This window comes from Capricornis sumatraensis, chromosome 3 (assembly GCF_032405125.1).
Source record: "Capricornis sumatraensis isolate serow.1 chromosome 3, serow.2, whole genome shotgun sequence".
NCBI classification, from domain to species: domain Eukaryota; kingdom Metazoa; phylum Chordata; class Mammalia; order Artiodactyla; family Bovidae; genus Capricornis; species Capricornis sumatraensis.
Window position 1 is genome coordinate 1,676,196 of NC_091071.1, and position 13,575 is coordinate 1,689,770.

At 50.1% G+C, this 13,575-nt stretch overlaps 1 protein-coding gene across 3 annotated transcripts in view; it reads right to left on the reverse strand.

The window, feature by feature from the left end:
• GNA12 (G protein subunit alpha 12) overlaps window positions 1-9,228 on the reverse strand; it is a 75,943-nt gene extending 66,715 nt beyond the window's left edge. For all 3 annotated transcript variants that reach the window (XR_011144696.1, XM_068969629.1, XM_068969628.1), the window contains exon 1: window positions 8,917-9,228. Coding sequence is in view for 2 of the 3 variants with exons in the window: in XM_068969629.1 (XP_068825730.1) it covers window positions 8,917-9,228 (312 nt within the window). In the remaining variant the exon portion in view is untranslated. The remainder of the gene's footprint in view (window positions 1-8,916) is intronic.
• Window positions 9,229-13,575: the final 4,347 nt, after the last annotated feature.

Genomic DNA, 13,575 nt, shown 5'->3' on the forward strand with positions numbered 1-13,575 from the left:
CTGCTACACGCAAAAAAACGCTCTAGACACGACCCAGGAAAGGGGGTGGGAAGGAGGCGGCAGGCTGCCTGGGGCCCCAGACTTGAGGAGGGATGTGGCAGGGAGCCCCCATGTGTCCCGACTGTCCCCGCCCACCCAGGACAGGGAGCTGTAGGCGCCCCCAAGCTGGAAAAGCCAAGAGGCAGGCGGTGTCCCCAGAGCTGGAAAAGCCAAGAGGCAGCCAGTGTCCCCAGCCAAAGGGCCAGGAAGAGGGTGGCCTCACAGCAGAAGACACCCACTTGACGCCAGGCAGAAACTAACAGAAAAACGGCATACATCCTCCTCGGGGGTTTCAGCGGGGTTGAGAGGAAAGCGACCTTTCACATCCCCCTCCAGTCCCTGGGAACCAGGCGAACATTCCAGGCAGCCACCAGGAAGAGCTGCTGGTGGGACCAAGGGGGGATCTCACCCCCAGGCCCTGCTGAGAAATCCAGGAGGTGCTCCGACCCCGGCCCGCGCAGGGCAGTGCTGGCGGGGAGCTAAGCTTCCACCCCAACCAGGCTCCGTAGGGAGCTGGGCCAATGGCCATTACTGACTCCCGCTTCCCTGGTGTCAGCCAGGTGTAGGGAGAGCTGAGGTCAGGACCCCACTCCACAAGGCAGAAGGGCCTCAGGGACCTGGTCGTCAGGAATGAAGGCAAACACACCTATTCCCAGAGTCCCAGGGGGAAAGGAAAAAACAGCAAGACTGCACAAGTATTTGAAGAAATAATGATGAAAAACAACCCAATTTTGGCAAAAGACAGAAATATACAGATTCAAGCAGCTGGAAGCATCAGTCACTCAGCTGTATCCAACTCTTCGCCATCCCATGGACTGTAGCCCACCAGGCTCCTGTGTGCACGGGATTCTCCAGGCAAGAATACTGGAGTGGATTGCCATTTCCTTCCTCAGAGGATCTTCCCAGCCCAGGGATCAACCCTGGGTCTCCTGCACTGCAGGCAGATTCTTTACCCACTGAGCCAGCAGGGAAGCCCTCAGAAACTGAGCATAGCCTAAATACAATAAGCTGAAAGAAACCTACGTCCAGACAAACCATACAGTGAAACTTCTGGAAACCAGAGACAAAGCGAAAATCTTAAAATCATCTGGAGAGTCGTGAGGCGTGTACTGACAGGGGAAGAGTAACCCGAAAGGCTTGACTTCTCATCTGAAACCATGGAAGCTGGAAGAATGTGGCACATTTTTCAAGTACTAAGAGAAAATAAGTGTCAGCTGTGAATCCAATTGCTAGCAAAGCCGTTCTTCAAGGTTAAAGGTGAAATAAAGACATTCGTAGACAAAGAAAGCCGAGAGACTTTGTTGCAGGCAAATCCACGCTCACAGAATGGCTACAGGAAACATCTCCAGACAGAAAGGAGAGGGAACAGAAGAAGGCTTAGGAGACGTCAGCAAGGGAAGAACACAGAGCTGGCAAGAACAGCTGCGAATATAACAGCCTCTGCTTCTCGCGAGTTTCTTAAATCACACTGATGACTGAAGTGAAACCATCTGATGAGGTGTCCAAAGTACAAGAATCACTTAAGAACACTGATATCCTACAAGTGGGAGGGCAGAGGGATCTAAACAGGAATGAAGTTCCCACACTTCACTTACAGCTGTGGAACAGTGTCCAGTAGATTAGGGTAAGCTACACAGCCTCCTGTACGCTTACAGCAACCACCTAGAGAGTGACGCCACCACAGAACCGACACACTCCAAAATCTATCAAGACGGAAACCTAAAACGTGTGCAAATAACTCACAGGAAGGCAAGAAACAGCAGGAACAAAGCCCAAAATATGCAAGAGTAGGGGCTCCCCTGGTAGCTCAGCTGGTAAAGAATCCGCCTGCAATGCGGAAGGCCCTGGTTCAATTCCTGGGTCAGGAAGATCCGCTGGAGAAGGGACAGGCTCCCCACTCCAGGATTCTTGGGCTTCCCTTGTGGCTCGGCTGGTAAAGAATCCACCTGCGATGCGGGAGACCTGGGGTAGATCCCTGGGTTGGGAAGATCCCCTGGAGAAGGGAAAGGCTACCCACTCCAGTATTCTGGCCTGGAGAACCCCATGGACAGGGGAGCCTGGCGGGCTGCAGTCCACAGGGCCACAAAGAGTCAGTCGTGTTCAAGCAACACAAGCCAAAGGATGGCAAACACACACCAGGAAAGAGAGCGGCCCTGTGAGAACGGCTGCCGCGGCAGACTGCGGAGCGGAGGCCGAACGGGGCCCTTACACAAGGAGACCGGCCCGTGAGAAGGACACGGCCACCCTGAGTGTCTGGATGCCACACAACACACTCGCAGAACACAGGACGCAAGAACCAGCAGAACTGAAAGGGAAACGGACAGCGACAGTCGGCGACTCGAACACCTCACTCTCAGCAAGGACAGAGCTACTAAAAACAAACACCAGCAACCACACAGCGCTCAACACCGCCCTCAGGCAACTGAGCAGTCAGCACACGCAGAAAAGCCCAAGGAGCTCACACTGCTTTCCCAGGCACCCGCGGGTCATTCACCGACACACGCCCGAAGAGCACACACCGAGACAGCCCATGTTCTGGGTCACAGAACTAACCCCAGCAAATTCACAGGAGCTGAAACCATCCACGGTACATCCTCTGACCGTCATGGAGTCACAGAAATCAAGGACAGAAAGCTGACGGGAAAATCTCCAAACTCTTGGAAACTGCAACGCACTTCTAAACAACCTGTGGGCCAAAGAAGCGATCTCAAAAAGAGCAAAAATACATGTGGAACTGGATACAAGCTAAAAAACCACATACTAGACCACATGGACACAGCTAACGCCGTGCTGAGGGAGACAGGCACAGCGCTGAAAACGTTCCTGTTAGCAGAGAGACGCAGTCTCAAACAAATCTCTACTTCTAGAAAATTTTAAAAAAGGGCAAAATAAAATCAAAGGAAGTAGAAGAAAAAATACTAAAAAGCAGAAATAAGCGAAGTTGGAAACAGAAGAAAAATCAATGACAAAAAGCTGGTTCTTTGGGGGGAAAACGAATTGGTAAAGCGACAAGCCTCTAGAAAGGGGACTGACTGACAGGACAGAGAGAAGGCAAATCGCCAGGACCAGGAAGGAGCCGGAAGCTACGCCTCCCCTCACCTCTCTCCAAGTCCTAGCCACTGCAGTACGGCAAGAGAGAGAAAGAAAGGCATACCTGTAGGGAGAGGAGAAATCAGCACCCCTATCTGCAGATAACTTGCAGTTCAGTTCAGTCGCTCAGTCGTGTCCGACTCTTTGCGACCCCATGAATCATAGCACGCCAGGCCTCCCTGTCCATCACCATCTCCCGGAGTTCACTCAGACTCATGTCCATCGAGTCAGTGATGCCATCCAGCCGTCTCATCCTCTGTCGTCCCCTTCTCCTCCTGCCCCCAATCACTCCCAGCATCAGAGTCTTTTCCAGTGAGTCAACTCTTCACATGAGGTGGCCAAAGTACTGGAGTTTCAGCTTTAGCATCATTTCTTCCAAGGAAATCCCAGGGCTGATCTCCTTCAGAATGGACTGGTTGGATCTCCTTCCAGTCCAAGGGACTCTCAAGAGTCTTCTCCAGCACCATAGTTCAAAAGCATCAATTCTTCAGCGCTCAGCTTTCTTCACAGTCCAACTCTCACATCCACACATGACCACAGGAAAAACCATAGCCTTGACTAGATGGACCTTTGTTGGCAAAGTAATGTCTCTGCTTTTGAATATGCTATCTAGGTTGGTCATAACTTTCCTTCCAAGGAGTAAGCGTCTTTTAATTTCATGGCTGCAATCACCATCTGCAGAGATTTTGGAGCCCCCTCAAAATAAAGTCTGACACTGTTTCCACTGTTTCCCCATCTATTTCCCATGAAGTGATGGGACCTGATGCCATGATCTTTGTTTTCTGAATGCTGAGCTTTAAGCCAACTTTTTCACTCTCCTCTTTCACTTTCATCAAGAGGCTTTTTAGTTCCTCTTCACTTTCTGCCATAAGGGTGGTGTCATCTGCATATCTGAGGTTATTGATATTTCTCCCAGCAATCTTGATTCCAGCTTGTGCTTCTTCCAGCCCAACGTTTCTCTACATGGAAAATCCCAAATAATCTATAGAAAAGCTCTTAGAACCACCAAGTGTATTTAGCAAGGTCACGGGACACACAACTGAGACACAGAATCAGTCCTACTCTCTATACTGACAACGAGCATGCGGAAACTGGAAATACAAGCACAGTGTCGCAGCCGCTGACGTGTCCTGTACACCAAAGCATGTACAGGACACGTCTGTCGATAAGTGCAAAACACTGATGAAAAAAAGCAAAGACAACCTAAATAAATGAGGACAGAACATGTTCATTAACTGGAAAACTCAATATAGGAGACGTGTCAATTCTCCCCAGACTGATACATGGTTTAATGCCAATGCGATCAAAATCACAGCAAGGTTTTGTTGTTGTTGTTTTTAACAGACATAGGAAAGCTTACTCTAAAATTATAGGAAAGGCACAGATCCTAGAATAGCTCAAACCATCTTGAAAAAAATGAGGTGGGAGAAATCGCTTTGATATTACGTCTTCTATATAGCTACTGCCATCAGCATGGAATGACCCTGGGAGAAGAGGCACCACACAGATCAATGAACAGAATGGAAAACCCAGAAACAGACCCACACAAAATGCCCACTTGATTGTTCACAGGGGAGCAAAAGCAACTCAGTGGAGGAGGGACAGACAGTCTTTTCAACAGACAATCCCAGAACAACTGGACAGCCACAGAGAAAAGAACAGAGAGTCAAAAAACCTCAATCTCAACCTCAACCTTGTACAAAAATTAGCTCAAAATGGGTCAGGGACTTCAAAGTAAAACGTGTAACTACAAAATTAAGAAAAAAAAAAAAAAGGAGAAAATCTTTGGGACCTAGGGTTATTAGGCAAAGAATTCTTAGACGACACCAAAAGCATGATCCATAAACAGGAAAAATTGATAATCTGGACCTCATCAAAATTAAAAGCTTTTACTCTGTGAAAAGTGAAAGTGTTAGGCAGTCAGTCACGTCTGACTTTTTGGAGACCCCATGGACTGTAGCCCACCAGGCTCCTCCTCTGTCCATGGAACTCTCCAGACAAGACTACTGGAGTGGGTTGCCATTTGCTCCTCCAGGGGATCTTCCCAACCCAGCGACTGAACCCATGTCTCCTGCACTGCAGACACTCTTTACTGACGGAGCCACCAGGGGATCCCGTGTACTCTGCGAAAGACTTTGTCAAAAAGGATGAGAAGACAAGCTACGGACTGGGAGAAACTTTACAAACCACACAGTTCACAAAGGAGTAGCGTCCAGAATACATAAAGAACTCTCACAACTCAGCCATAGAGAAACAAGCAGCCTGATTACAGAGCGGAGGCTCAGCCGTGAAGAATCTGCCTGCCAACGCAAGAAATGCAGGTTCGATCGCCGGGTTGGAAAGACCCCCGGAGGAGGAAATGGTAACCCATTTCAGGACTCCTGCCTGGGAAATCCCGCGGACAGAGGAACCTGGCAGGCTACAGTCCATCCGGTCACCAAAGAGCTGGACACAACTGAGCGACTAGACGACGGCGACGAGAAGCATGAAGAGACATTTCACCAGAGAGAGTATACAGCGGCCAAGTGAGCACGGGGAAGACGCGCAACTTCGCTCGGCGTCAGGGAAACGCAAACCGAAGCGGCGGTGATACAGCACTTCCACACCTACCACAAGGAGTAACAGCCTATCACAAGGCTGAAACAAGGAGTGACACCACCACCAAATGCTGGCAAGGACGCAGGAAAGCCGGATCACGGTCTCACCCGCTGCTGGTGGGGAAGAAAACAATCCCGCCACTCCAGAAACAGCTTGGCGGCTTCTTATAAAACGAAACCCGCAGCTACCACACAGCTGAGCACCTGCACTCTCGGGCATTCGTCCCGGACGCACGGAGATTCACGCTTACAAACACATGTGCACGACGTTCACAGCAGAGTCACTCATGACAGGCAGAAACTGGAAGCAGCCCAGACGCCCTCCAAGGGCAGACGGTCAAACGGTGAACGGGGGCGAACCCTCCCCGTGAGTGCACGCGCGCTCCGTCGTGTCTGACCCCGTGGACTGTAGCCCGCCAGGCCCCTCTGCCCATGGGATTTCCCAGGCAAGAGTACTGGAGAGGGTGGCCATTTCCTTCTCCAGGGGATCTTTCTGACCCAGGGATCGAACCGGGATCTCCTCTGTCTCCTGCACTGGCAGGCGGGTTCTTTACTCACAGCAATCAAAAGGCAGGGACTATAAACTGTGGACACACACCAACTCTAGGGAATTATGCTGAGTGATAAAAGACAATTCCAAAAGGTCACATCTCGCAAGATTCCATCCATATCATATTCTTGAAACCATGAAATCAGAGAATTGGAGAAAAGATCAGTGGTTGCCAGGACAGGGAGAGGGCGAAGGGTGGCAGTGACTAGAAAAGACAACGGGAGGGCGGCGCACTGTGACGGGAGCGCGCTGCATCCTCACTTTCCCAGCTCCGGCTTCTTGGCTGTGCTGTTATCGTGCTGGTTCTACGAAGCCTCACCATAGGGGAGCTGGTTAAAGGGGATGCAGGAGCCATTATTGACAGGATGCTGCAATTATCTCAGTATTAAAAGTGTAATTTTGAAAAGACAGGGTTCAGTTCCCAGCTCTGCCACCTGTTAGCGAGGTACCTAACTTCATGTAGACTTCAAACTGTTTTCAATTTCCCCACTGGCTAAATGCACAATGCCATTTGAAGCATTATGAAAATTAAAAGCCATATATGAGAAGGCCCAGCACATAGCTAGTGCTTTAAAAATAGCCTGTTAACATGAACTCTATTTGTAGACACAAATATTATTCTGAAGAGTTATCATTCAAATATCTGCTACTAGAGCCTCTACAAAGCAATTTATTTAAAAAGTACCTTCACAAAGTGATCTGTCCAAATAAAAATGGGGTGGGGGGTAGTGGTAATTACTGGTTTTAGAGTGAAAGATGAATTGCTAACTACTTACTGAAATGATCAAAACAGATGAAGTGAGTTTAATATGGAACTACAATTAGAAAAGAAAAAAAAACTGACAAGGAAAACAGGATACTGCTTAACAAATTTTGTTTCTTGTTGATAGGGAAGTTTGTAAAAGTTAGTGTTTGTATGTAGTGGGAAAAGCTAAAACTGAGTGTTCTAAAAGACTCTTAATACACTCATTTAGATTTTAAGATTCTATGTTTCTAAGCAGTTTCTCTGCGAGTCGAGAGAAACCGGGAGTCGATCAGCCAAATCTCATAACCTACTTGGTTCAGAGGTCCGAAAAGCCACAGAAGTAAAATCGAGCTCTGTGACAAAGAAAATCAAGTGCACTTTACCCCAGAAGATGAGGAGAATTTTAAACACAGTTAATCCCCTGAATCATACTGGGCACCTAGCCTTTAAAGTTTATGAAGTATTGGGCCAGAGCTCTGACTCACAGAGAGGCTTTTGAAAGAGGTGAAAAGGAGAGGCATGTTTTATCATTCAAATGACTCTCTTCCCGGCAGGACCCTAAAAGAGCTATTTCTATCCACAAGAGACGTTTCACTAACAAATCCATCACGTGGGAACACTGGTGCGAGACCACTCATGCGGGCCTGGAGGCGGGGAGCCCCGGGTTCCAGGGCTCGGCTTGGAGCCACTCATCCTCAAGGCCCGGAGCGTCCTCGTGGGTGAAGGGAAAGATGTGTGCCAATGGGTTTCTACAGTTCTCTGCTAAATTTAGAGCCCAGCGTCTCCAGGGAGGATTCTGGGACAAGCCCCCCTCTACCTCTGTTTTGAGACAGCTTTCCTCATACCTGCGATTTGGTTTTCCCAAAATGGGCCGGGGAGCGGGTAGGTGAAGGGCAAAAAGAGGGAGAGTAAGACCCTATGAGGGGAAAAAAAAAGGAAATGACCTTAGTCTAGGCACAGGGGAGACTATTTTCCCCTTGTCGTCAGTTTTCTCCAGAATTCCTCCGGGGCCCTTCTGCACAAACTCACACAGAGCACGAAACAGGAGGGGAAACGTGGTCAACTGTACGCTCCCCCCTCCCCCTCCAAACAGAGAGCAATCCACAGAAAGGAAGCAAGGGACAGGAGCACCTGGAGAAGAAACAGCGCCCGAGAGGAATCTTAGTAACTCTAAGTCAAGATCTAACTTACATCCTCAACAAACACAACAGTTCTGTGGCAATGTAGGGTGTCTGCACACAGGCTGGATATTTGACCATATTAAGGAGTTTTTACTTTTTAGTTTGATAGAACACCATTAAAAAAAAAAAAAAAGAGCAAACACAACCACCGGATGCTTGTCTTTGAGCTCTGTCAACAAACCTTTTCTAATGAATCTACACAATGTCTGGGATTTGCTTGAAACTCGCCGGGGTGGGGGGACACGGAGGGCTACAGGTCGATGGCACTGGCTCCATCGACACTGCTCAGGTTCTGAGGGGCCCGGGGACCCCCTGTTCCTGGTTTTCTCTACGCTGTACATGTTGGAAACTTTCCTAGTAAACAGTCTAAAAGGAGAGACTTGCGGCCGGCTTCCTGCCCCGTCTACAGCGCTCTTCTGAACTTAACTGGGAAGGCGGGGCAAGGATGGCACCCCGAGCCCGGGAAAGGCCCTCCCGCTTCTGAAGCCCTCGGCCCTCCGACGCCCCACAAGGAGTCGGCTTCCCCCTTTCAAGAGCCCCCGAGCCCCCCACCCCAGGAGAGCAGAGGCGAAGGCCCGCGGGCCGTCGGGGGCACGCGGCGCGCATCCCCGGCCGGCGCCCCAGGAGCGGCCCGCGGTCCCCGCCGGGGCGCCGAGGCCCGGGGAGCGCGCCGGCGCGCACCGGGGCGCAGGTGTGCGGGCGGGGAGCGCGCACCTTGAGGATGTTGTCGAAGATGGTGTCGCGGAACTCGAGCAGCGCCTTCTGGTCGAACTCGCGGCCGTGGATGATGCGCATCTGCTTGAGGAAGGTGGACTTGCCGCTCTCGCCCGCGCCCAGCAGCAGGATCTTGACGAGGCGCCGCACGGCGCGCCGCTCGCGGGCCAGCCCCGCGTCGATGTCCCGGCTGCGCCGCCGCGCCTCGCGCTCCGCGTCGCGGGCCCCGCCGCCGCCCGCCCTGCGCTCGCGGGCCCCGCCGGCCTCGGCCGGCAGCAGGCAGCGGCTGAGGGTCCGCACCACGCCGGACATGGCCGCTCAGGCCATGGACCCCGCGGCGGGCGAGGCGGCAGCCGGCCGCTCCCTCAGGCCGCGTCCGCCGCCGCCGCCGCCCCGAGGCCCGCTCTCGCCCGCCGCTCGGCCCGGCGCGGGGGCGGGACGACGCGGCCCGAGGCCCGCGGATTGGGCTGGCTGCCGTCCGTCCGGACGGGCGCGCCTTCCGATTGGGCCGCGGCGCTCCGAGAGGCGGGCATCTCCCCGGCCCTGGGGGCGGGGCCGGCGCCCAAAGAGGCGGGACCTTTGGGGTGGGGGCGCTTCTCATTGGGCTCCCGGGACCGAGGTTCTTTCTTTCAGAATGAAAGGGAGGCGGGGTCGTCTGGGGGGCGGAGCGGCGGACCACCATGGCCAATTAGAACTGCTCTGGGGCCACGTCAATCACGAAGAACGGGCTTAGGATTGGCGATATCGCGAAACAGGGCGGGACCAGAAGTGCCAGGTGTACAGAGGGAGTGTGTCCTGGGTTCCCAGACTGGGTCAACCTGTGAGACCCACACGCTCGCGAAGCGGGTTCGGCGTTGCATGAACGTTGGGGAATGTAGCTAACAGGTCCAGCTGCTCGTCTTAGGTTTAGAGAGAAAGCTGTTCTCTCCAGAAACACTAGGGGTGGGGATGGGTCAAACTTTGCAAACAGATGGCATCTTTTAAAGAGTGTCGTGGTCCTCGGGGCGGCTTTTTAGCTGATCATCAAAATCACCAGGAGCCCCCCCCCCCCAAAAAAAAATAAAGCCATGTAGCACAGTGCTGGGGTCTGGAATTGCTGGGTCTGAGATGGAATCTCCTGTCGACCCAAAAGGTTACATAACCTTTTAGGCAGCTTACCCCCCTCCTCCCTCCATTTTTAGCTTTAATTTCTTCCTCTATAAAATAGGGTCCTTAAATAGCAACTATGTCGGGTGATTGTGAAGATGTAAGCTGAGAACTTGAACTTGTAAAGCACAGCACCGTGCCTGGACCCAAGCAAGTTCTTGCTAAGTGTTAGCTGATCTTATTACTAATTCTTACCTGTTCCAGAGCTATTGTGAGTCAAACCTCCAGGAAGGAGCTCAGGTATCTCTTGATCTCCAGGTGATTGGAGCCATGATCTGTTAAAAGATAAACGAAGGCATATTAAAAAAAAAAATTGAGAGGATTTGAGCAAAAGTTGATTCTAATAGGGCCGTGTCAACCCAGTGGGGAGCACCCTGCAGAAGGGAGCCAGGGGAAACATAGAAAGTGGGAAGCAAAGAAATTGTTTGGTTGGCTACAGCTTAAAGTCTAGTTAGCTGTTTGTGATTGGTTGTCATTAGCTTATGTTACCCAGTTGGGGTGGACTTCCCAGGTGGTGCTAGCATTAAAGAACCTGCCCTCCAATGCAGGAGACATAAGAGACTGTCGGTTGGATCCCTGGGTTGGGCAGATCCCCTGGAGAAGAAAATGGCAACCCACTCCAGTATTCTCACCTGAAGAATCCCATGGATAGAGGAACCTGGCAGGCTATGGTCCATAGGGTCCCAAAGAGTCGAACACACCTGAAGCAACTTAGCACCTCAGTTGGGGATTTGACAAGATGAGATGGTGAGATAGCATCACCAAGTCAATGGACATGAATCTTACAAAACTCTGGGAGACAGTGAAGGATAGGTGAGCCTGGTGTGCGGCAGTCCATGGAGTCGCAAAGAATTGGACACGACTTAGCAACTGAACAATGACAGCCACATTAAGAGAATATTAAAAATGTTCGGGTAGGTGTGAAAAAGAACCAAACAAAACATCTAAAAATAAAAAAATATAATGACTTAAATAGGTATTTAATAGATATGTTGCAGATTAAGAAACAGATGAAGAGAATAAACTGGAATATAGATCTGAAAAAATTACCTTAAATCCAACGTAGACAAAGATACACAGGATAAGAGAGAAACAGGAAAGGCAGAGGAAGAATACCGAACATGCACCTGCTAGAGTCCGGGAAGGGGATAGAGGGAGTGAGGCAGAGGCAATATTTAAAGTGATAATGGCTGAGAATTTCAAATTGACACGTGCCATGAAATGCTTAGCTTGATAAAAAGAAATCCAGACCAAGATACACTACCATGAATTCAACTCAAGGACATCAGAGACAAAGAGAAGATCTTGCAGGCTTCCAGAGAGAAAGTTATAATAGCTCCTTTTTTTTTTTTTTTTTTTGGACCGCACCACGTGACTTGCAGGATCTTAGTTCCCGGACTAAGGATTGAACTTGGGCCCTCAGCAATGAAAGTGCAGAGTCCCAGCCACTGGACTGCCAGGGAATTCCCAATAGCTACTATTTATACACTAGCTACCCGACCCCAGGCACTGTTCTAAGCACTTCTCTCGGAATCTTCGCAGAAGCAACAGAAATGAAGAGCTGACGCCTCAGGACCAAAGTGCAAGTCCCATGGGAAATAATACCTTAAAAACATCGAGGGAAAAAATAACCATTAACCTAGAATTGCAAAGCCAGTAAAAATACCTTTTGAGAAAGTGGAGGCAATAAGGGCATTTCAAACAAATAAAAATAGAAGATTATTTTATACTACAAATGTATGCTATGGGCTGAATTGTATCTCCTCCCTGAAATACACATGTTGAGATTCTGACCCCCAGGACCTCAGAAGCTGGCTGTACCTGGAGATGGGGCCTTAAAGAGTGATTAAGTTACAATGATGTCCTTAGGGTGGGCCTTGATCGAACGTGGCTGAGGTCGTTATAAGACGAGGAAATTTACAGAGGCACGACACAGGAAGCAGATGACAAAGCTAGGGAGACAGGCTGCAGAAGAAACCAGCTCTGCCAACACCTTGATTTCAGACTTCTGGCCGCCAGAATTTTGAGAAAATTCATTTCTGTTGTCAAGCCCCCTTGTCTGTGGCACTTTATTATGGCAGCCCTGGTGATCTGATGTCCTTCAGGAAGAAGCAAAAACAACCCCCAAAGGAAGGACCGTGATGAAAATAAACGGTGGGGTTTCCCAGGAGGCTCAGTCATAAAGAATCCATCTGCCAGGAGATGCAGGAGAGGCCGGTTCGATTCCTAGTCCAGGAGGATCCTACACACCTCAGGGCAACTAAGCCGGTATGAGACAGTTACTGAGCCTGCGCTCTAGAGACCGGGAGCCCCAGCTACTGAAGCCCGAGCACCCTCGGGCCAGAGCTCCCCAGCAACAGAAGCCTGCAGTGAGAGGCCCACGCACTGCAGCCAGAGAGTGGCCCCTGCTCGTCACAACAAAGACTCAGCACAGCCCCAAGAAACGCACACATAAATAAAAGTTATTTTTAAAAAATGCATAGCCTCAAATATGTAAGGGAAGAAATTCACCAAATCTCAAGGAGAAACTGAGGAATCCACCGTGATTGCTGAGATTCAGGTGTGGGTTAAATAGGCCTCCTCTCAGCTGCCGCCCCTGAGCTCGGACGTGGGGTAGCTCCTCTCGGCCGTGCTCTGCGCATCGTTGCAGCCAAAGAAAGGCAATGCCAAAGAATGCTCAAACTACCGCACAATTGCACTCATCTCACACGCTAGTAAAGTCATGCTCAAAATTCTCCAAGCCAGGCTTCAGCAATATGTGAACCGTGAACTTCCAGATGTTCAAGCTGGTTTTAGAAAGGCAGAGGAACCAGAGATCAAATTGCCAATGTCCACTGGATCATGGAAAAAGCAAGAGAGTTCCAGAAAAACATCTATTTCTGCTTTATTGACTATGCCAAAGCCTTTGACTGTGTGGATCACAATAAGCTGTGGAAAATTCTGAAAGAGATGGGAATACCAGACCATCTGACCTGCCTCTTGAGAAATCTGTATGCAGGTCAGGAAGCAACAGTTAGAACTGGACATGGAACAACAGACTGGTTCCAAATAGGAAAAGGAGTACGTCAAGGCTTTATATTGTCACCCTGCTTATTTAACTTCTATGCAGAGTACATCATGAGAAACGCTGGGCTGGAAGAAGCACAAGCTGGAATCAAGATTGCAGGGAGAAATATCAATAACCTCACATATGCAGATGACACCACCCTTATGGCAGAAAGTGAAGAGGAGCTAAAAAGCCTCTTGATAAAAGTGAAAGAGGAGAGTGAAAAAGCTGGCTTAAAGCTCAACATTCAGAAAACGAAGATCATGGCATCAGGTCCCATCACTTCATGGGAAACAGGTGGGGAGACAGTGGAAACAGTGTCAGACTTTATTTTGGGGGGCTCCAAAATCACTGCAGATGCTGACTGCAGCCATGAAATTAAAAGACGCTTACTCCTTGGAAGGAAAGTTATGACCAACCTAGATAGCATATTCAAAAGCAGAGACATTACTTTGCCAACAAAGGTC